Source organism: Heterocephalus glaber, unplaced genomic scaffold (assembly GCF_053883595.1).
Source record: "Heterocephalus glaber isolate CG9 unplaced genomic scaffold, H.glaber_assembly_v1.0 deba00001811, whole genome shotgun sequence".
NCBI lineage: Eukaryota > Metazoa > Chordata > Mammalia > Rodentia > Bathyergidae > Heterocephalus > Heterocephalus glaber.
In genome coordinates, this window is record NW_028258482.1 from 72,176 (window position 1) to 96,398 (window position 24,223).

The 24,223-nt window shown below is 43.0% G+C and overlaps 1 protein-coding gene across 1 annotated transcript in view; it reads right to left on the bottom strand.

The window, feature by feature from the left end:
* Nucleotides 1–6,541: 6,541 nt before the first annotated feature.
* Nucleotides 6,542–24,223, bottom strand: part of LOC101712848 (serine/threonine-protein kinase ULK2) — a 98,022-nt gene continuing 80,340 nt past the window's right edge. Inside the window, exons 23-28 of the mRNA XM_087203834.1 lie at nt 22,094–22,272; nt 21,519–21,637; nt 21,038–21,195; nt 18,411–18,546; nt 13,513–17,269; nt 6,542–8,253 (exon numbers count right to left, since the gene is read on the bottom strand). Of these exons, the coding sequence (XP_087059960.1) occupies nt 17,211–17,269; nt 18,411–18,546; nt 21,038–21,195; nt 21,519–21,637; nt 22,094–22,272 (651 nt within the window). The 3' untranslated portion in view covers nt 6,542–8,253; nt 13,513–17,210. The remainder of the gene's footprint in view (nt 8,254–13,512; nt 17,270–18,410; nt 18,547–21,037; nt 21,196–21,518; nt 21,638–22,093; nt 22,273–24,223) is intronic.

Here is a 24,223-nt window from a genome sequence, read left to right on the forward strand (position 1 = left end):
TGTTCTGATCAACACTTGCTATTTTCAAACAGGTATTATTTTTTCTTTGCAATTCTGGGGATGGAACTCAGGGCCTCGCCCATACTAGGCAAGTGTTCTACCACTGCGCTAACTCCAAGCCCTAGATTAATTTAATGACTTTTAACCCCACAGAGAAGCAATAGGTCTCAGGGTCCACTGTCAGAGCAACACTCGTCCTCTTTCCCCACTCACCTGGGGAGCTGGTCCTTCCCGGGATGAATGCTGGCCAAGAGTGGGATCTTCCTGATCACCGTCTGCCCACAATCCACCTTCAGCCAGGAGACGCCAGGTGGGAGAATCCCCTGAGCCTCTTACGTGCATTAGGGTCAGGAGAAATCCCCTGGCCCAGCTGAGTCCATGCAATGGCAGATGCTGTGGTGAGAAAGGGTCACCCAGAGGGCTTCTCAGTCCCCCTCCCCCCTCCTCCCCTCCTGTGCCTCCTCCCCCTCCCCTGGGGTCTATGCAGGAAATCAGGCAAAGGGCTCAAGGAAATCCAGGCTTAAGGAGGTGGAGGTTCCCTTTTGTGGAGGCAGGGGAGTAAAGCGCTCTCCCTCCCTTCAGCCCTGAGGACACTGCCCTGTGTTCCTAATAACAGAGGAGCTTCCAGCTCTGCTCACCCCCAGAACTTCTGCCAAGGTCCTCTCCCAACATCCACTTTGAACAGGATCAGTTAGGTCTTCAGAGCGAGGGCGTCCACTGCCTGCTGAGCTGGGGAAGAAGTCTGACAGGGGCGGCCCCTGAGCTCCCTGAGACCCTGCCTCTTCCCCAGCAAGCCCAGCTTTCCGCCCTTTTCTCTGGACCAAGGCTTGCCTCAGCTGCGCAAGGCAATGGAGGAACCCTGGGGCGAGAGAGCAGGTAGCCCGGGGTAGGGGGGTTGGAGGTGAAGGACCTGCCTCTCCACACTGGTCCCCTTAGGAAGGGAGGTAGGCTTTTCTTAGGTTTTCTTAAGACCATCAAAGAAGTCCAAGAAGAAATTGCCTTATCGTGCCCTGGGGCGCTCCACAACCGGTCTTTGCTCGGGGGCGAGCGCCTTCTGCTGGCGTGAGTAGGACCCTCGTGCTGTGCTTCCCCTGAAGGCAGCACAGGCCTGGGGACAGATGAGCAGGGATCAGGCTCAAGCTTCTCCAAGGCAGACAGGCACTGAGGTACGGACATGTGTTGTGGAGCTAGTGGTTGTCATTGACAGTGAAAGGAATGTTTTCATTTACAAACACGGAGGTTAAAATGGACATTTATTTTATACTTGGAAAAGCTTCAATTGAGCTAATGTGTTTATGCAGGATAAGCCGTAGGTTCTTTGTCAGGCAAGAGGAAGCTGCTTGGACTTGGTTTTGCAAAATCGACCCACTCCTTATCCCTGTATAGATCAGCCACACTGGCACCCTGTCAAGGAAATGAACGTTTCTTTTCAACACGTTTCTTTTCAACAAGGCCAGATGCTGTTCTAGGAACAGGGGCATCAAGCCTGACCCAGAAGTGAGAGTCTAACTTTGCTTAGTTTTAATAATATACCCATCCATCGCTTAAAAAAGGTACACATTCTGACAAATGTGCAGATAGGTGACTTGGTCACTGTGTGAAGGTAACAGAACGTACATATACAAACTAAGACATCAAGATGCTGGCAATGTCAGGTGACATAATCTTATGGGACCACCATCATACATGCAGTCCATCATTGGCTGGCATGTAGCACATGACTGTAGAAGCAAAACCACCACCATTTTGTGAGGTCTGTTAAGTACCAGGCATTGTGCAAAGAGCATCTTCTCTACAAACAGTATTAGAAGGTACTGTTTTTATCTTCTTCACTGGAAAAAATTTAAGACTTGGGAAAGTGAGATGTCCAAGACCACATAGCAAGATTAAACTAAAAATAGAGCAGTTCATTTCTCAAAGGAGCAGAAAAACTAAGTTTGTCCCTTAAAATGACCCAAGAGAACTGGAAAAACATTTGTGCTCTGTAATTTACTAACAGTTTAATGCATTGTGCTTAAAAGCAAAAGTTGTTCTTCAGAGCTGTATTTCTGACACTGCTTCTTGCTTCTAGGTTAACTGGATCCATTGGACACCTCAGGTAGGGCAGGAAAGCTTCTTCCATGGACTCCCACAGATGTATCTCTGTTCTCTGCACCCTGGGCCTCTGTCCTTCTCTGAGTCTCAGTACCAATAAATAGCAAACTATTTCCCAGATCCAGTTCTGCCCACTGCCTGCTGTTGTATGGTCTACAAATAATAATAGTTTGTACATTTCTAAGTGGAAGAAAACATTTAAAGTAGTGTTTCATGTTAGATGAAAAACTGGATGAAATTAACATTTTAACATCTACAACTATATTTATGTATGTACTTTGTATATGTACATATGCACTGTCCTGCAGGTGCTTTTCTCAGTACAATGGCAGAGACAAGAAGTTGCAAGAGATCCCATGGCCTGTCAAGCCCATAATATTTACTGTTTGGCACAGAAAATGCAAAGTGCTGATCACTGGTGCTATGGTTTATACCTAGAAGTTGAAGTTCCCCCTAAAGCCTCATGCTCAGAGGTGGGGCTATATGAAGATGATTGAATTGTGAGGGTTGTATAGCTGACTTGCTGTTAGGAGGCCTGGTCTGATCAGAAGACGCTGGTACCTGAGGGGAGGAGTGTTTCTTCCTTCCTGGCTCCTCCCTTCGCTCTTTGCTTCCCTGCTGACTTGAAGTGAGCAGCTTTCCTCTCTCCAGACTACCATGTGGTTTCTATGTTTGAACCTGCCAAATATGAACTGAAACTTCTAAAATGTGAGCCAAAATCAACCCTTCCTCCTTTAAGTTGTGGGTAGCAGGTATTTTGCCCCAGTGATAAGAAAAGTAACTAAGACACTTATCTACACAACTGGTACCATCTTACCCCTTTATCAAAGGAAACTGTGTCCTTAACCAATAAGCTGCTGACTTCCAACAAGATGCTTATGTACTAAGAATTCTATTCCTCAATCACATCTCACTTCATTTCCTAAGCTGACATTCTCCTGTCACCCTACTAGCTCCTTTGCTACCAAGTTAAAATATATGACCTCAAGTTCAATGTGTGGAAGAAACGTTCTTTGCATTTTCAGTGCAAAGAAAGGTAAATGTCTCAAAAAAAACCAATGGTGACAAAAGAAGCAGTACATAGTGATGAAGGAGAGAAACAAAGTCATTGCTGACTCCAGGCTTGGTCCCAAGCCTTCAGGTGTCACTTCAGCTCCTTGACACCAGCTGTTATAGACTCAGGGCTCCAACAGCTATACACTTAACCCTCAGAAGACCACTCAGTGGCAGCTCTGTTCCTATCTTCTCCTTGTTACAAATAGGAAAATGAAGCCTGGGGAGGTCAAGTGAAGCCCAGATCATTAAGCTGATGCACATGGGTGATGGCATAGGAACATGTGCCAAGGCCACGAGGACACCAAGCCCACTTGGATCCACTACCTTATTCTGAACCAGGAGACTCAGAATGTCACTGTCAGTCCCTGGCCTTTCCATGCTGCTTCTCATTGGTGAACAGTGGTTAGGTGAACACATGGGATAATGACACATTAGAAGGGAAGTGACCTTCCTTACTATCTCCTAACATTTTCCCCCTCCTTAACATCCTACATGCATTGTATTTGCTGCAAATACCAACCCTAGATGGTTTATATGCCCTTTGCAGGTTTTCCCTAACACTTAAAAAGCCTTAAGAAATTATACAGTTACATATAGAATGAAAATTATCAGCATTATGGAATACAAAATTAAATATATACTCGCCACACAGTATTTTCCACTTTCCAGATCTGAGTAAGGAGAGGGAAGGAAAACTTGTTATTCCATTGCACACAAATATAACTTTACCTTCTTATAAATGCTGTGAATGCATTCATATCTTCTCTTTTGTGCATTTTCATATTTAAGTTTAGAAAAGTTCTCCCCAGGGTTTCTGTTTTCTTTTTCAGAATGTAAAAGGTTTAAGAGCTGGGGATTTAGCTCAGTGGCACCGTGCCTGCCTCTCAAGTGAAAGGTCTTAATTTTGATCCCCGTACCAAAAATAAAAATAATAAAAATCATAAAGAAACACAATGTAAAAGGTTAAAAAAAAAAAAAGAAACATCTTCAAGATATTCTGGGTTTCCCTAGAAACTCCAAATTTATTTTCCAACTTTAATTTAAGACATTCTGTATGAAACTGTCTTCCCTGTCTGCTCCTATAGGAATTCCTACACCAGCCAATGGGATTGTTTCCCAATGATAGGTTCTAGGTGGGAAAGCTTACAGGTGGGCCAACCGATTGTCTAAGCCCTTCTCACTGGGAGAAGCAGGGTCATTTCTACAACCTTCTACTCCTAGACTCTGGTCCCAGACCCAGGTGGGCTGCACAGAGCTGCTACCCTCACCTGCTTCTCCAACTCTGGCTGGCTCTCGTCCATCAGGAGACATCTGGGCACCAAATGACACAAAACTTCTTTTTTCCCCGTTAGTCTATTACATCATCAAAAATAAAGTATTAGAAGAGAGGAATGAGCACTGGGCCTTCTGAGGATGAGTTGGTGCAGGGCTCTGAGCTGTGCTCAGTGCTCCCATCCCAGACAGGCAGGTCCAAATACCCCACTTGTGGCTTCTCAGAGAAATGACTGTGTCTTGCTTTTTCCATCTGTAAAATGAACAAGGGTTGGTGTGAGAAGCAAAGGAAGTAGTATTAGACTGATAGAAACATTTCATGGAAACAGCCAAACTGACCTACAAGGCAAACCAAAGGCAACCTGAAGCCTGGGTGTGAGTTGTTAAGTTTTTCCCACACCTGGAACGAAATATCCAATACCACCTACTTAAAGGAAAAATTTATACTGGGTCAGTTTCAGTGTATTCAGTCTGTGGTCAACATGCTTTAGACAGAAAGGGTATAGTGGAAGGACCTGGGGGCAAAAAGCTGTTCATATAATAACAGCCAGGAAGGAAAAAGCTAAGAAGGAAGAATTAGGGAGAACACACCCTTTAGGCTGAGCCCCAAGTAACTCACCTCCAACCCAGCCCCACCTCCTGACAACAAATTTAGCCATGAACTCGTCAGTGGATGAATACAGCTCTCTCATGATCCAATTACCTCCAAACTCCCCACCTCTGAACATGAGACTTTTGGAGGTCATTTTAGACGTAAGCCACAGGAGTGGGGAAGCTGTGGAAAGGAGGCTTTCCTGCAAGAACTGAATCCTTTCAGCTGCTGTCCAGCCAGAGTGAACATGGCTCCAGGAAGCCCTAAGCCAGAGCCTTGCCCCATACAAATACAATAGTTTTTCTCATCCTCCTTGGAGAAAACAAGAACCTGAGGACCTTCAGAGTGGCAACCATTTATAGCAGTCACATTTGCAGGTGCCTTTACTTCCTTGTTTACTAAATCCCATTCTCTCTTCAGTTCTATGAGATGGGAACTCTTCCCCCAACTTGACAGATGAGAAGTAAACTTGCCCAGGATACACAGCTGTAGGGACAGAGGTGGAGTTGAAGGCAAGTGGACTCCTAAGTCATACTGCCAAACTGAGTTACAAAAACCCCAAAGGAGATGCAGAACAGTTTGTGCTGGCAGCTCCTAATGATCTAAGCTGTGTAAGAGCTGGACTGTTTAGCAAGGTTGCAGGCTGCATGGAGCCATCCCCAGGCTGTATGGCTAAGGTGGCCTTGCCCTACATCAAACACGTGTGCAGACTACATAAAGCCTCCAGGGCACACTACGCCTGCAGCCTCCTGGTCTAGGGTTGTCAGATCTACTCAGGCAATTGAGAGGTGTCAAAACAGGACGTGTTCACTGACATCTTCACAGCACATTATAAATGGGCTGAGAGGGTTTCTCTAAGGGCAAACTAGGTAATTCTCCCCGTACAGCACACCAGACCCAGCCTCACTGAGGATCATGGGCAGAGGCTCCACAGGGCTGTTTGTTGCTCTATGACCAAGTCTCCTGCACAGCCTCTGCTGCGCACTGTGTAAGGTCACAATAGCAGTAAGAATTCAGTGCCTGTTACTTTCTGTTGCTGAATCCACACTGATCCCTTACCAGTTTGGCTTCCCCTCACACAATCGTGTGATTTTTGGGTAGATGGTCTTAGTTTTCCTGTATGTAGTGCTTTTACAGGGCAGTCAATTCTAACAGTTTTGTGATTCATCTTGACTCTTCCCTCAAAGACAGTATTCTCACAAGAGCTTTGATAAACAAGGGACTGTTAGGGACTGGCCAGCAAACCTGTATGGCCACAGATGGAAAGGTCCAGGACTCAGAAATAAATGGTCGAAGATCAACTAGAGGTAGGCTAAGATGCACATATTAAGTGGGACTAGACCAAGTTCTCTTGAGCAGTAGCTGCTCCCTGCCAAGAAATCCTCCTGCACAAACTCCAATAAACGTTACTTTATTCCAGAAAGAACAGTGTATAGTGTCCCGGCCCGCGGGTAAGTCAACGGAGACCCTAGAGGGGGAGCGAGGATGAGAGGGGACAGGGGACACGAGAGATGGAGACAAGACAGGTTTCTGATCAAGTCTCGTTTATTGCAGAAGCTGTTACAACATATATACCGTAGGGCTAGAGGGGAGGAGCAAGAGGAGGGTACTGGGGCTACTTCCTTGTTGCCGGGTAGATTTGCAGCAGGCCCGGATATGTCCATAAAAGGCACTCAAGAGTTCTAGCGGGGGGGCAAGGCCCCCCACAGGTCCTCCCTTTAAAATTATAATTTTAGAAAGGCGTCAGGAGAGCCAAGCCTGCGGGGGCTGAGCCTGTCTTGGGTCAGAGCAACACACGTGTCTGCACCGTGCACCTTACCCGTCATCGGTTAACCAGAGAATCAAGGCTCTGGCACCTGTCTTAGGCGGCACACGAGGGCTCTCTCATTGCATGGCACGCTTGCTCAGTTGCCCGTCATTGGCTTGCCAGCCCACTCACCAGGTGGGGCGAGAACACTTCGCCACGGCAAGGACCTAATCGATGGTCCGACATTCGTCCTGGTCAGCCATTGCCAATCTATTATAGTAGACCTGTATGGGTGCTGTTTTTATTGCCTCTATCTGGGCTCTAAGAAAGGCCATGATTTTGTTATAAAGTACGGGCCCTAAAGAAATGAGCAAGAGTAGACCCAATAAGGGTCCCAGCAAAGGGAGGAGATAAGGGAGGAAACCATTGAGGGCCAGTCCAGAGGGGATTTTGAGTGAATTTTTGTCGTCATCTGTTTAAATCTTCCTGAAGTTCGCGAATTTTTCCCCTGACGATCCCAGATTTGTTGGCATAAAAACAGCAATGTTCATTTAAGGCTAGACTGTGAATAAGAGAGTTAAGCTACCCTGATTAAGCTTTTGAAGATAACCAATGTGGACATGCTACAATAACATATTCAGAACTTAACCAATATGAACGTTTTGTAACAACATATTTAGTGCTTAAATATCAAGGACAACCAATACAATCAATTTATAACATATTTAGATAATATTCATTGTGATATGTCTCCCATAAGATTATATAATATAAAATTTACTAGGGGGTCCCTTTAATGAATTAAGACCAGAATAATCATTTTCTGGGTGGCCACTTCTATATTCATCAAAGGGAGTTCCCATCTATAATCGTTTTGACAAACAATTAAGAATATATATCTTTTTATTTTATAACTGTTAATTGTAATTTGATTGTTGCGTGTGGGTAACAATGCACGTCACTTTCATAAAATAAATTTCAGTGGTACTTTGATCAATTAACAACCTGGGAAGAAAAGCATGTCTTTAGTTTAATAATATTATCTATAAGTCAATTTAACAATAGGCGAATATCCTTTGAAGAGGAAGGAACATATTGAGCTCAACTGTACAAACACAAACAACAGACAATAGACAAACATATAAGACAGTGTGTAAAATTAGGGTGCACCCAAATATAACTAGCCAAATTGAATTATACTATACTCTTGATGATTATTAGATTGTAATTGTAGGTGCCATTGTTAACTGGTTAAGATTGGACAACGTCAGGTCATCGGCATCATCAGCACACCTATCAACTTGTTTTACTAGGCGTTCTGGGAGCCACCTGGCTGACTTCATTTCCTTGGAGTAAATACACACCGATCCTCAGCCCCAGATAAGTACAGGATCCGGCCCGTGCCATGAGTGGTCCAGGGGGTCTTTCCACATCACCGAGGCAAATTGTCGTTGCGTCTCTGGTTGCCAGAAACGATTGGCTGCAGATAAACCTTTGGCATCCAAATTTAAGAAGTTAAGAATAAATAGTGCATGTGATATCAGATTTCTAGGAGACCCCTTAGTAGGATACCATTCCCCCTTTTTTATTTTGTCTAAAGTAATTTTAAGTGTGAGATTAGCCCTTTCTATAATGCCTTGTCCCTGTGGATTATATGGGATTCCCGTTATATGTGTTATTGTAAATTGTTTGTAAAATTTGGAGAAGCCAGAGCTGATATAGCCAGGACCATTATCTGTTTTAATTTGTTGTGGGCAGCCAAGCACTGAGAAGGCAGTGAGGAGATGAGCAATGACGTGTTTAGTAGCTTCCCCAGATTGCAGGGTGGCAAATATGAATCCACTATATGTATTAATGTTGACATGTATATATTTAAGATTTCCAAATTTAGGGTAATGTGTGATGTCCATTTGCCATAGGGCATTTGGAATCAAGCCACGAGGATTAACTCCCAGATGAGGTGTAGGAAGGTGCAGAGTGCACGTAGGGCAGGCCTTAACAATTTGTCTAGCTTGTTCTCTAGTAAGCTTATACATAAGGCGAAGCGTGTGAGCATTAAGATGATGGAATTGGTGTGCCTTCTGTGCTTGGTCAATCGGACTGGGGGCATCAGTATTTATTGAATAGGCAAAAGCCTGAGGTCTTGTGGCTAGGTCTGCTAAGCGGTTGCCCTCTGCAAGTGGGCCGGGTAGGTTAGAGTGGGCTCGAAGGTGCCCAATGAAAAAGGATTTGGATCGTTTTCTGATTAGATCTTGTAATTGGAGGAAAAGACCACCAGTCTGAGAGGCAAGTTTGATCAGTCCACATGTTTCTAATAAGGGAACAGATTGGGCAATGTAAGCACTGTCAGTAAAGAGATTAAAAGCTCAGGCAGGAAATGCGGTAAAGACCGCTATGACTGCCTGGAGCTCGGTTAACTGGGCCGAAGAGTGGGCGGTTTGGAACTGGACAATGTTATCATCCCACACATAGGCAGCCATTCCAGTGGAAGAACCGTCTGTAAAAACGGGTAGAGCCTCTGGCAGAGGAAAGCAAGAAGTGATCTTCGGGAAAATGAAGTCATGTCTGTTGGCAAAGTCAATAAGTTTGCTGGGAGGATAGTGGTTGTCCAATAACCCTGAATAAGAAGCAAGAGCAATTGGGCAGGAATCGGTGGTTTGTATAAGCCAATCGACCTGGTCCTTAGGGTAGGGTTGGATAATGACATCAGGTTCTTTTCCAAAGTACATCTTTCCATGGTCTCTGCCCAAGATAACTAGGTCTGCAACTGCAACATAATAGGGGTAAAAGACCCGCTTAGGGGAAACTGGGAGATGAACCCACAAAAGGGGAGCGGTTTGCCAAAAGACAGCAGTGGGAGAGAGGGAGGTTTTGCAGATGATATACTGTAAAGGAGAGTTATAATCCATAAAATTAATTGTTTGATTTTGAATGGCTTGTTCCACTGTACTGATGGCTTTGCGCCCCTCGGCAGTGAGCTGTCGAGGTGAAGTAGGGTGGTTATCACCTTGTAGGGTATCATAGAGAGGCTTCAGGTCATGTTTAGTGAGCTTTAAATAGGGCATAAGCCAATTAATGTCTCCTAGCAATTTTTGGAAGTCATTTAAAGTCTTAAGACCGTCCAGCCGCAAGGTAAGCTTTTGGGAGGAAATGTGACGTCCCTTCATCTGAAATCCAAGGTAGTTATAAGGGTCTTTTAGTTGAACCTTATCAGGGGCAATCTGGAGGCCATGAGATTCAAGTGCCCGTCGAAGGTCAGCATAACAAGCTAAAACCTCACTTCCTAATTGCCCCGCTACAAGGATATCATCCATGTAATGGATAATATACATTTGAGGCCAATTGTCTCGGGTGGATTGGAGTGCCGCGGCTACAAATGACTGGCACAGGGTGGGACTATTGGCCATGCCTTGGGGCAGAACCAGCCACTGAAAGCGCTGCATTGGGGTACAGAAATTGGTCGCTGGAAGGCTAAATGCGAAGCGTTTTTGATCAGCAGGATGTAAGGGAATGGTGAAAAAGCAATCCTTTAAATCAATAATAATCTTGTAATACCCAAGGGGAATGGCTACCGGCGAAGGGAGACCAGGTTGTAAAGCTCCCATGAGTACCATGGTTTTATTAACTGCTCTAAGATCTTGTAAGAGTCTCCATTTTTCCGACCGTTTTTTAATGACAAAAATGGGAGTATTCCAAGGGGAGTGGCTAGGAATAATATGGCCAGCATGAAGCTGTTCCTGCACCAACTGTTGAGCTGCTGACAATTTCTCCTTAGAGAGGGGCCACTGATCGACCCACACTGGATCATCTGAGAGCCAGGTAATCTTTTCAGCATGGGCCGCAGGAGTGTCAATGGCCCCTATGGAAAATGGCCTAGCCCTGCCCGAGGGGGCCGAGGGACAGGCTCAATGGGGTGAGTAAGGTTTGTAGGGTGTTTCCCCAGTCCCGTTCCTGGAATGTACCCATTTTTAAACATCTGCATAGTGACAATTTCATTGGGGCTGGAAATAATTATCCCCATTTGTGATAGTAAGTCTCTTCCCCATAGATTAATAGGTAACCCTGAAATGATATAAGGTTGAATGGTGCCCTGATTACCATCTTGGTCTCTCCAGGTCAGATCTTTGGCACTTTGTTTAGGATTTTCACTCTGACCTATACCCCCGAGATGGGTGAGGGTGTCTTTTAATGGCCATGCCTGAGGCCAATCCTCTCCCTTTATGATAGTTACATCGGCACCAGTGTCAACCAGCCCAGAAAATTGTCTCCCATCTAACCACAAGGTCACGAGAGGCTTTTGTGCTGAAAGTATCTCTGACCAGTAAACATCAGATGAGCCGAATCCCTGGCTGCCTCGGGCGTTGTTTAGAGCCTTATTAGAGGTAGAGAGAAGGGAAAGGAGTAGCAATTGAGCAAATCTTTGGCCTGATTGAATGGTATTAATAACTTTGGGAGAAGAAACCATAACTTTAATTTCCCCAGAGTAGTCATTATCTATCACTCCTGGGTAAACCAACAGCCCATTTATGGTACTACTGCTTCTGCCTATTACGAGGCCAAAAGTCTCTCTAGGTAAGGGTCCAAAGACTCCTGTGGCGAGGGCCTGGACTCCCATTTCTGGGGTCAATACTGTGTGGGTGGTGGCACTGAGGTCCAATCCGGCACTTCCTTTTGTGGCTCTGATGAGGTCTGAAATGGATTGCTGTTTATTGGAGCAAAATTGAGCGCCCCGTAAATTTGTTTGGAGTTGGGGGCCTGGGGCTGGCCCCCTTTCCCGTTTCCCGAATTCGAATCCTTAAGAGGGGGAAGGGGTCGGCCCTGGGCATCAGTTTTGGATCGGCACTCACTCGCCCAATGCCTCCCCCGATTACATCGGGGGCAGGGCCCGGGGGGCGGAGCATTGGGGCCCTGCATTTTAGTGGTCGGGCATTCTCTAGCAAAATGGCCGGTGGCCCCACACCGGAAACACTTATTGCCGACGTGGCGTTGCAAAAATTGTTTGACTGTGAAGCCTTGCATGGCGGCCGCCATGGCAAGGCCCTGTTGGTAGGCGGCCCCAATCTCAGAACAAAGGCGAATGTAGCCGGAAAGGTCAGTTTTCTTTTTATAGGGGCGGATAGCGGCCTGACAGGCGGCATTGGCGTTCTCAAAAGCAAGCTGTTTAACAAAATCTGTCCCTGTCTCCGCGCTCCCAAAAATCCGGCCTGCCGCCGTGAGAAGGCGGTGGACAAAGTCCGCAAATGGCTCGTCTGGGCCCTGCCGAATGTTAGTGAGGGAGGCACTCACGTCTCCTTTGGAGGGGAGCTTTTTCCAGGCCCTAGTGGCGGCGGTCTGAATCTGGGCATATAACCCCGCATCAAATTGTATTTGTTGGTCGTTGGCGGCGTAGGCCCCCTCCCCAAGGAGCATGTCAAGCACCCATCCATTCCCCGCCTGAGCATTGCGCCTAGCAGTTTCTCGGCAATTTTTAACATATTTAGATTTCCATAATAAATAATCACCTCCTGTAAGGGTGGCGCGGGCCAGAGTCTGCCAATCAATTGGGGTGAGCCAATTTTCTGCCACCGATTCTAAAATAGCCATGGTGTAAGGTGCAGTGGCCCCATATTGAGCTGCAGCCGTTTTAAATTTTTAATGACCTTAAAATCAAAACCACTGTGGTGTCTTCACGCCTGTCTCTGTGCGTCAGTAGTTTTAGTTACGGGAAAGGCTTCCGCATTTTTAAGTTTCAGGGATACTCCCGACCCGGATGGCACCCTAGGGGCCGCCCCTCTAACGGGGGGTCGTGGCTTAAGTTTGTCTTCTCTACGGACATTTTTATGGGCTTTGCCTGTTCTTAAGCCTTCAAGCTGGGTAATAAGTTCTTGGTGTTCCTTTTCTAACCTTATCTGTTCTTTTAGAAATTCTATTTTGTCCCGGAGTTCCTTTTGGGGATCAACAACAGGACATGCCAGAGTGGGAGTGTCGGGCCTGAAGAGATATAAGGAGGGGGATATCCGGAGTCGCCCCACAATGCTCCCCCCGCGGGCTCCTCCGACCCGGAGCCCTCTTGGGGCGGATCTGGGGGCGGAGGCGGGCCACGATAGGCTTGAAGGGAGGGATATAGGGGCGGAACCTTCCGCGAGGGTGGGGCTGTCCTAGAGGCGGTGGCGGAAAGCAAGGAAGCAGGGGTTCGGCGAGGCCCTGCCCTACAGGGCTTGGCAGGGTTCGTGGCCGTTTGGGGTTGGTCCGAAGGGACGTCATGTCCGTCGGGGGCGGGATCGTCGTCACTGTCAAAGGACATCAAGTCCTCTTCTTTGTCTGACAAAGAAGTCGTGGTCTCAACGGGCCTGGGCCCCGGCGCCATATTGGCCCGGGAGACTGCGTCAGAATCACTGGCGGGTGTCAGCCCCTTACCATCTCGGAGAGCTACCTCCCCAGCCTGTATAGCCTGCGCCACCAGTGGATCCCTCGCTTTATGAGAAATAATATCATTAATCAAATTCCAATATGAGAACGCCGCAATAGGGACCTTCCCGGGTCCGCAAGTGGCATAATAATCCTGGAGAGCTTCCCCCACCTTTTTCCATCTCTGTTCGTCAATGGTTCCCTCAGCAGGGAACCAGGGACAGAGATCTTTAATATAATCAAAAAATCTTAACAACTGTTTGACTGTAACCTTTACCCCTCGTGCCTGTAATGTCTTCTTGAGACCTTGCACAAACAATTCGTGCTGACTAATGCCCTGTCCCATAATCGCTGCTCAACTTACCGAGGTGCAAAAAGACGGCAGGTCCACGTCAATTGCAAGCCTCTCCCGTGTCGAGTGTGCTCTTTGTTCCTCAATCTTAATCTTAGGGCCCCTGAGCAGCGTCCTTCACTGGATCCCCCGTTCTCTGGCCGCACGTTGGGCGCCACTTGTCCCGGCCCGCGGGTAAGTCAACGGAGACCCTAGAGGGGGAGCGAGGATGAGAGGGGACAGGGGACACGAGAGATGGAGACAAGACAGGTTTCTGATCAAGTCTCGTTTATTGCAGAAGCTGTTACAACATATATACCGTAGGGCTAGAGGGGAGGAGCAAGAGGAGGGTACTGGGGCTACTTCCTTGTTGCCGGGTAGATTTGCAGCAGGCCCGGATATGTCCGTAAAAGGCACTCAAGAGTTCTAGCGGGGGGGCAAGGCCCCCCACAGTATAGAAGCTATGAGGGAGCATACATAAAGTGTGAAGCTTCCCACCAAAGCTTATGTTCACCCACTATCATCTGAAGGGTTTTTCAATATAAGCCCATGCCCTCATACCCAGTATGTCCAAATTAACTTCCTCTTCATCACCCCTGGAGACTGAGTCTGCTCAGCCTAACAAGAGCTCTTCCCAAGCTCTTATGCCTGACTCTACTACGGGATAGAACAGCTCCTCCTGGAGGGGACCTGGGAGCCTGGGATTTTGGGACACAAGTGATTTATCGGTTTTCATTGTCTCTTTCAACTACATTGATCAAAACTAGATGTCATCTTTTTTTTTTGGTAACGGGGATTGAACTCAGGACCTTGTGCTTGCAAGGCAGGTAGCGGCTGAGCTAAATCCCCGGCCTTGGATGAAATCATTTTTAAAAACACTGCTCCTAAGTGAGGAAAGAAGCAATTGCACATGGCCAGCTGAGTAACAGGTGGAAGCCTCAGCAGAGGGATGAGCAGGATGGACAGAGCCATCCTTCCAGATCTAATGCAGGTACAATGTGGCTGCCACAAATTCCACGACCATACAGAAGGGAGGTGTGGGGACCCAGATGCATGGGTTTTGAGGACCCACTTCCTGTCCTGTCTCCTGCATCCAGCTTTCTACTCTTGGAGACTGAGGTACCCCATCCCTAATAACAACAGCCTCTTCCCAAGTTCCTATATCTGATTGCTGGTTGGTCTGGTTATTGCTTTCAGTGGAGGCGAGCATGAGGCTGTGGGGGGAAAATATGTCAAGAACACATCTTCGAGTCCAGTAGAGGCAACAGTTAAAGCAAATGCTTATAGCAGAATAGCCACTTAGCAAATTTACTGGTAATTCTGTTTACATTTGAATGGTCAGTAATTTTCTATGTTATGACTTGAGTATAGGTGCCAACACACAAATGTGTGGAGAGGTCCATTTCCATTTTTTGAAATATATGATATGAAATTTAAAAAACACTCATGGAAACATAAAGCACTTGTTTATTATTGCTGTAACCAAGGCAAAAATCTCTTGAAACAATCAGCCTTGATAAGGGAAATAGAATCAGAAACAGTACTCAGAAATTTGCAGTTCATTCTCTGCTGTTGAGACTTCACTATTTCACACATACCATCTACCCACAAGACCTTTATTACACAGGAGGGAAAAGAGAGCTTGGAAGTTATCAAGTGTGGCTTGACCACTTGCCCAGCCCTTGACTTCAGACCAATCACCCCTTTGAACCCATTTCATCCTGTTTTTAAAAAAACATGGGAAAGGGGCTATAACAAACCTGCCTACACTGAGGATCAATTAAGAGAACATGGATGGAATTGCAGTAAACTCTAAAAGTTATACAAAATACAGTACCACTAATGCAAGGCAGGAGGGTTCATCATGGAATTCTAAGTTTGTGGAAGCCTGCACAACAGTCACCCAGAATCCTGGATCCTGGGGGAGGACGGGGGAGAAAGGATATTAATAATCAAGTCTCCAGGCTCACTAAAGAAGTATCTGGCTTGACAAGCCATGTAATATGAACCCAACTATAACCTAGAAACACTGTCAGTTTTATTTTACCTTAATATACATTTATACAGGCAATAATAAAAAGGCTAACACAACAATTCAGTGAGTTTTACCTAGTTTCAAGACTAATGCATGCAGTTACAAATTGAGAGGTAGAAACACTGTATTAAAGACCTTAAAAAATACAAACATATAAACAAATGTTAAAATTAACTGCAAGAGTTTCATACAGATAAATAAGGTTAAAATTACATTATTTTGTCAAAGTAAAGGAAAACCATGTTTGTTTGTTTCTATCAGTACATTAATGCCAAAAGAGCAATGCCAAAGAGCTTCTCTGTGCAACTGTCAGAGTTCAGATTATTTTAGGTAAAAGGATTAGAATAAAAGGATTAAAACTGGTAAAATGGTTTATTCAAGTATTCAAGCAGGTAAAAAAAAAGAAACCAAATAATATACAATGTAGGAACCATTCAGAGGGATGTTAAGTTAACTGCCTGCATTCTCTATGACTAGATAGTTGGTGAACTGTCAGGATTAACATGGAAAAATATACATTAGGCTGGAGACAGCTGCACATTGTCCTAAGAGAAAACACACTTCCTTTTTCAGTAACTTCACGTAGAAACTCCACATCACTAACAAGTCTTTACTTTGTTTCGATCCGATGGAAATTCTCAAGAATATCTCTGCATTCATGATAGTTTTTCTAATACTGCCCAAATAAACCTAGCCCTTAATACACCTAAGGTTGGGGCCGGGGATTTAGCTCAGTGGTTTTGCCGCCTGCTACGCAAGCACAAAGCCCCAAGAGTTCGATCCCCGGTACCAAAAAAAAAATACACCTAAGATCACAGGCATCAATGCACATTTTGCATGCACAATAAAAAATTCAAACAAAAGCAAACAATTAGCAACTCAAAATACTATTGAGATCTGTTGGTGTCAATAAACAGGTAAAAACAATGCAAAGGTTCACATGAACACAAGTTTCGACCATCTGAAAGTTCAATAGAGATTATATATGAATTCTGGAAAAGGTATATGTATATAATCAAGTAAAATATTTTAAACAAGTCCATTGTGCCTCCATTAGTTTTAAACTGCAAAATCCAATACACAGTTGTTCTAATAAATTAGTGCAATATGAAAAATTTTGGAAGATTAACATGTCCATATTAGATCAAATGGAAAATTTCAAAATTTCCTCCAACAGGATCTTTTGCTTCTTCTTAAACTATTTATTTCCTCCTGAGCTGTCTGAAGATACATGCTCCGATTCAGACAAACTCATGCCAAATATCAAACTGCCTGGTGAGATGTAGATTCTTGCTTGTATACACCTCCGCAAACATGAAATTTTACACATTGCTCTGTGAACTGGGCAGAACGCCACTCACTTTCTTTCATGTTTAATTATCTGTAAGAATAACTGTACTCATAAATCCAGTTCTAAGAGTACATTTATTGTACAGGTTCAAACTGGGAGCCAAGTGGAATACTTTTACTTCTGCTTCTACAAAGAAAAAAGGGAAAGGGGAGTGACTTCTTCAATAAGGCAGATTTTCTACAATGTAGCTTTTGGATTGTTTTCCTTCTTGAAATTGCTGCTTATTCTTTGGTAGTCACAAGTTAAGAAACTATAGTTTTCTGGGGATGGCTGACAGGACTGAGCAGTAATTCCAAACATATCACCACCTCACGCTCGCACACAGGCCACAGGCGAGCTGGCTGCTCACACAGTCCCAGTGCTGCAGCAGAGTGCTGACAATCTTCTTTCAATACTAGATTTATCTAGAAATAGAGTAATAAAAAATTAAATTCATAATAAAGACCATTTATGTTTTCAAAACCAAAGACAGAAGAACTAAGGAGAAAAAAATCACAAACTCTACTGACATCATCAGCCCTATACTATCTTTGCCCCAAAGATAACAGAATGTGAATACCTTTTCCTCTTTCTGGCTGGTAGCAGATTCCATATGATTGCTAGTAAGTGCTAAACAGACCAGCATGTCACATAGAGAACCTTTCGATTTTAACAGTTAGCTTAGCTTGCTTACAGAAGTGTAAATAATTTTACAATAGTCATCCTCCTGTGGCTATACTAAATGTGGCATGACTAGGTACACCCTACGACATCCACCACCCGTTCCTCCTCAAAAACAAGATTACTGGGCTTGTATTTGATAAGTAGTAATGCCATCCTGGTAGGCTATCAGTCTCCACCTGCTATCTACATCAAATCTGCAGTACATAGGATCTTTATAGGAGTTTTTAGGAACTAAGATTTTAATGATAAAAACAATGTTCTCTTACATTTACCAGCACGTATTTGCCAACAAAATAATGTGTAGAAATCTGAAGACTAATGACAAAAGCTATCCATGTTTCATATTCATTTCTAATCCTTACAACTCTGCAAAGTAGGCACCATTATCGCCTGTCTTACAGAAGAAACTAAGACCACATAAAGGTTAAGTAATTTGCTAAAGCTGGGAAAGCCAACACAGGCAGTATGATTCCAAACTCTAAACTTCTTCTACTACACCTGTAGGAGACAACTAAATTGGAATCAATAAACACCACTTATCCTCAAAGGATATGAGCCAAGATGCCCAGTGGATGCCTGAAACCATGGATTATAACAAACTCTATCTATAAGTACTGCAGCACCAAGACAGTAAATCTGATAACTGAGATGGCTAAGTTGGCAGGTGGCATATATAGCATGGACACTCGAGACAAAGATGGGGCACAGCAGGATAGCTCAAGATTTCATCATGCTACTGATCAGAGCAGAACAAAATTTCAAAATTATGGACTGCTTCTGGAGATTTTCATTTAATATTTTTAGACACTGGCTGATGTTGGGTAACTGAAAATTCCAGAAAATAACACAGATAAGGAGAAATTACTGTATACGTCAGCTTACATTTATGTACATTTTCAATATCTGCAGGATCCTGTAAGATCTTAGTAAGGCCTTCCAAAAGAAGGGCTGCCTTATGGTAGCGATAAACAATATCTTCTGTCTGTTGAAACATCTCATCCAGGGCAGCAGACTGAACCTGGAAACAGTCAATAAGAACGAGCAGATTCTCAACTTTTCCAAGAAAAGAGAAGTTTATTGAGCCAATACAGCCTTAAACAGCTTTAAAATTAATACATTTTAATGAAATGATATAGTTTGCTAAACTACATAAAACTTGAAAGATTCTTCAGGATGAGCCAAAATAAACGACCAGCTTTTTTTTTGGTACTGGGGATTGAACTCGGGACCTTGCACTTGCGTGGCAGGCAGTGGAACCACTGAGCTAAATCCCCGGCCCAAGGACCAGCTTTTTAACAAAAGATCTACATAGCCTTCTGGTATGCAGGGTCATGATTTAAAATTTACACCAGAACCCTTCTAAACTGACTCTTCTATGACTTCATTAAAAGTTTATTTTAAACATATGCTTTCACACTAGGGTATCGTGGCATTTCATTAAAGTACACTTTGTTACAATATTATGGTTAAATTATGTTAAGAGTCATCTGTTAGCTTATTTTTCCAGTCAAAGAATTTTCAGGTATAGTCTTCATTTGTGAATTCAGAGATACTGAGTACCTACCAATGTGAGGCAATGAACATACCCCAAAAGAGTGCTCACAATCTAAAGGGAATCTCAAGGGAACATGCAATTCTAATTCTAAGGGGAACATGTTATATGGGAGGAAGCATTGCATGGTATGGATCACACAGGCCATGCATCTAACCCCAACTATGGAAGGAGATTAAGGAAAGCCTCTAGGAGCTGATGTTTAGCCCGAGTAATAAAAAAAGGAGCATGAGGGTCGAGACTTAGCTTAGTGGATCCGCCGCCTGCCTCTGCAAGCACAAGGTCCCAAGTTCGATGACCAGTACTGAAAACAACAACAACAAAAAAACCCAAAAAGAACCCCCAAACAAGCAAAAAAAAAAAAGGAGCAAGAGCCAAGTGATGGGAAAGGTAAAGAGGGGCTTTCCAAAAAGAGAGGACAGTTGTAGTATTTATAGGTTTTCCCAACAGCATTCTGATTTTCTCATTAATGATTAAATGCCAGAACTCTCTCAGGAATTCAGCATCTTAATTTACTTGTTAGCACGTGTCCTATTTCCTTTACAAAAATAAATTCACTTACGATAAAGTACTAAAATGTATACAGAAAATTGGAGCCATGAAACAGAAAACGATAAATGTAACTACTGATACCTCTAAGCTTGCTAACTAGACACAGCATAAAGAACTCACTGGAATTACAAGGCTACTACTATCAGAAAGGAAAGAAGCAATATAATTTCTGATTAGAAGACATTTTTCCTGGCACAATTTTGTTTTGTTTTGTTTTGTGACAAGGTCTTGCTATTAGTCCAGGCTGGTCTTGAATTCACCATGTAGAACAGGCTAGCCTCGAATCTACAGCAATCCTCCTGCCTCAGCCTCCAGAGTACTGAGATTACAGGCTTCTGCCCCTGTGCCTGGCCTGGCACAATAGTCTTAGGCAGTCTTTAATCAGAATGATACAATGTGTATTATTCCTTTCAATGGTATAGAATCATGTAATGTATATTATTCTGGTCAGTTTATATTGCAAAGTTATTTTCATATGACTGTTTTAATGGCTTTCAAAAGAAGGACAAGAGTGTAATGTCAGTATAACTCAGAGTAAATAAATGGAAATGTATTACATTAATGTGGTAAAAATAACATCTCAATAAGTAAAATTTTCCCTACTTACTTCAGAGCTCCTATTTTTACCTATAATTCAGAGCACAATTTTCCCCCAGTAGAAACAGAAAATAGATTATTTCCAATGTTACAACCACCAGACAATTAGAAAAGCAGATTCTCCTTGGTGTCCATACTTCAATAGTAAGTGGAACATTGGAGAACTTGCAGGTTGAGTAACAAAGCAGTATTTTTTCTTTTATTAAGCAAAAATTGCCAGGGATTTAGCTTAGTGGTTCTGCCACCTGCCTCAAAACCACAAGGACCTGAGTTTGATCCCCGGTACCAAAAAAGAAAAAAAAAAAAAAAGATTAAGCTATTAAGCAAAAATTAGTTCATTGGTTGGTTGGTTGATTCATGTACACATGCAATGCTAGGAATCAAACCCAAGGCCTCACACAGGCTAGGCAAGTACTCCACTACTGAGTTATACCTCCAGTCCCCCACATTTCTTAAAACAGTAGAAAACACATAAGCAGAGCCAGCCAATACTTTTAGATGCAAACTATAAAAAGATGAGCTAACACCAAATGTCAGCAAAGTTTAACAGGGGATATAATAAAATGTTTTTATTAAGAGGAGTTTTAGGGCATACTGTACATTCTTTTAAAAGGACAGATAACGTCAAGCAGGTGTTCAAAAAACACTCTCAGAGATAAGCATTTTAGTGCTACAAGATATTAAACCTTAAAAATAGTTATCATCTCAGGGCCGCGGGTTTAGCTCAGTGGTACCACACCTGTCTTGCAAGCGCAAGGTCCTGAGTTCAATCCCCAGTACCAGGGGGGAGAAAAAATAAAATAGTTACCATTTCCACTGCACAATTATAGATGAGTTTTTCTGCAGTTACACTGTTGATTTCATCAATAAATCTCTGTTTGTCAGAGAAGAAGCGATTCAGCTTTTCTGTAAGTTTCTTGCACATGGTGATGCAGAATTTATATCGCTCATTCAGATTTTTCACAACTGGAAAAAGTTGAGATGGGAATTGATTTTTCCCAGAATAACAACACAATGACACAAACCCTTCCTGCTGATATAAGTGACACCACATGACCACTGAAGGAAAGTACTGTTAATCAGGTTCTACGATCTCTTTTTCAGTATGAAAAGACAGCCCTTCTGATTTCTTTCTGTACTAATAAATGGTGAAAATCCAACAAATAGCCATGTTTTCCCCTGTACAGAATAATGAGCAACAGTTATTCCTCCACAAAAATTTTCTCTCTTGGGATGAGAAGGGGTGACTCCAGGGCCATGAAGCCTCATGCTGACATCTGTTTCCATACCTTGTTTCACAGCTGTCGACGGGCTCAGCTTCCCAGACTTGATCTGGGCTTTGGCAAGATGCAGGGAAGCTGCAAGCAGCTGTGTTGCTTTCATGTATAACACCAGCTGCTCCACCCTCCTGCACCAGGAAGACAGGAGCACAGTGTTATCTTTTAAACCAACTCACCAGACTCTGCATACCACAGATCAGCCCACCATTCATATAGCCTTTCTAAGGGAATCTCCTATGTTTTTTAAAATGCACAGATAACTCCTAAAGGGAGAACACATGGCTTGGAGAAAGATCTGTAAACTTTGAAAACAACAGAAACACTAAGATAAAAATCCACATCATCTCCTCCTCATCAAGTATCTTCAATGGTATAATTTACAGGAAAAACACAATGCTAGGGTTGCACAATAAACTCTGAGCTCATACAGCGACATCTTATATAATTACATAACTTCTAAAGAGATTCCATTGAAGCTTTTAATGATGAGATGTGATCCTTAGTAAATAACAATACCTATGTCTAAGGCGCAAGTTTACAGAAAACAGGAAGAATCTAGAAATAAACTACAAAAGGACACATACCCCCAGTCTTTGCTCAGCTGGCTGATCTGGTCTACAACCACACTCTCCTGAATCTGGTACAAGGATACGGCAGATGTGCACAACTCAGGATTTCCTCCCTGCATGGCTGTCAGGTCCAGCACACACTCACTGAACATCAGCATCATGTTCAGGTGGCGTAAAATGTCTGTGTGTTCTCTCTACAGCAAAGACAACATCATGTCTTACATGATATTAAGAATTTCTGTATAGGGGCCGGGGATTTAGCTCAGTGGTTTCGCTGCCTGCTCTGTAAGCCCAAGGACCCGAGTTCAATCCCTGGTACCAAAAAAAAAAAACAAAAAAAACAAAAAAAAAAGAATTTCTGTATATATTCTGTATGTAATATTTTTCCATTCTTATGAATGTCAGAATGGTCAAAGACTGCCATTTTTAAATTCCAGAAAGCTGGTAAGAAAAAACCCACAAATGAACCCACGTGGTTGTGTGTATGTATTTATTTGTATGTATCAGAGCGCCTACATAAGCAGGCTCCAAAGAGAGGAGGTCACTGTGCTTTTACCAGAGAAAAAAAAGAATATGAACAATTAAATCAATACATGTGAGTCAAAGATCTCCCAGAATAGATGTCAAGATTGGAAAGATAATCTTCCCACCAAATCACATTTTTTTTGTGTGTGAATAAGGTCTGGCAACCAGGTTGGCCTTGAACTCTTTGGGTCAAGTGATCCTCCTGATTCTTGAATAGCTGGGACTACAGGTGTGTGCCACCATGCCAAGCTCTTAAATCACAGTTAATAGTTTAGGGGATTCTACTGACTTATCATTTCAAAAATGCTTTTAGTTTCTGGTATTTTTTCAGTTAACAGTGATTTTTAACAGCAAAACTCTAATTTTCTATAACCTTTTCATTTATTTAAAAGAGGAGGTATTAATTTCCTTGATACAAACATTTGACAATGTATGCATGTATCAAAACATCAAAGAGAAATAGGTTTTTGAGATAAATAATAGCAGCTTCTATTTATTCTATTTAGTGTTCTCCACAAATATACAATTATTGTTTGTCAAATAAAAATAAAATTTTATTCAAAAATAAATAAAAATAAAAGAGGAAGCATAGGAAGACATAACGGCATTCTGAAGAACTATCACTTAAAAATGGGTATTCTAAAATTAGTCTTGAGATTTGCCTTTAGTTACAAGTATATTCTGAAATTTGAAATAAGACTAACAATTTCTCAGTCCTTTTATGGTTAAAAGATCAGACATGGTACCACATGCCTATAATTCCAACACTCAACAGGCCAAGGTAGTAGGACCCTGACTGAGTTCAAGACCAGGCTGAGCAATATAGCAAGACTCTGTCTCAAAAAAGAAAAGAAAGAAAGAAAAAGAAAAAACATAGGAATTGTTTTGCTAGAAAGAGGAGAATAAATCACTCAGTTTTAGAAAGTCTTTCTGCTCTATGATGCACAACGTCTATGTGCTCCAATACACTGAATACATGCTGGAATAGAATATATGTCTTATTTGATAGGAGACTGAAAAAAGTCAAGAATGAGTTTTGCAATTTTAGATTGGATTAGATGAATTTTGGGAATTGGTACTAAATTACTACAAAATGACTACCTGAATTTTGCATGCATAAAGTAGAAATGTTAGGTCTCACATGGAGAATTTGTTCTTCTTTTGGCCTAGAGAGCTCATCATTTTAATTGAAACCTCAGGCTAAGTTTAACATTCAAGAATCAGGGACTCAATGCATTACTCCACTGAGTGTTGTCCTTGGGTCAAGAGTAAGGAGCTGAACAGGCACAGCTCTGAAATCATAATAAAATGAAATTCTCTGGTTCTACATTTGTGCTCAGCATGCTTCAGGTTATGTGCAATGTGTTTTTTCCTATAGAACTGGATCCAATGAGGGGAAAGGTCTGATATACAAACATAAGTATACAGTCTTTTCAGCTAAACTGGCATTATGATCAAACTCAGGACCTTGTCCTTGCGAGGCTGGCAGCGGAACCACTGAGCTAAATCGCCAGCCCATGGTATATTACTTCTAAACTTAGATGTAAGTACATTATTTTTACTTTGTGGAGAAAATCTTGAAAATAAAAAGGTGATTTTAAGGTAAGATTATGCTTTTAA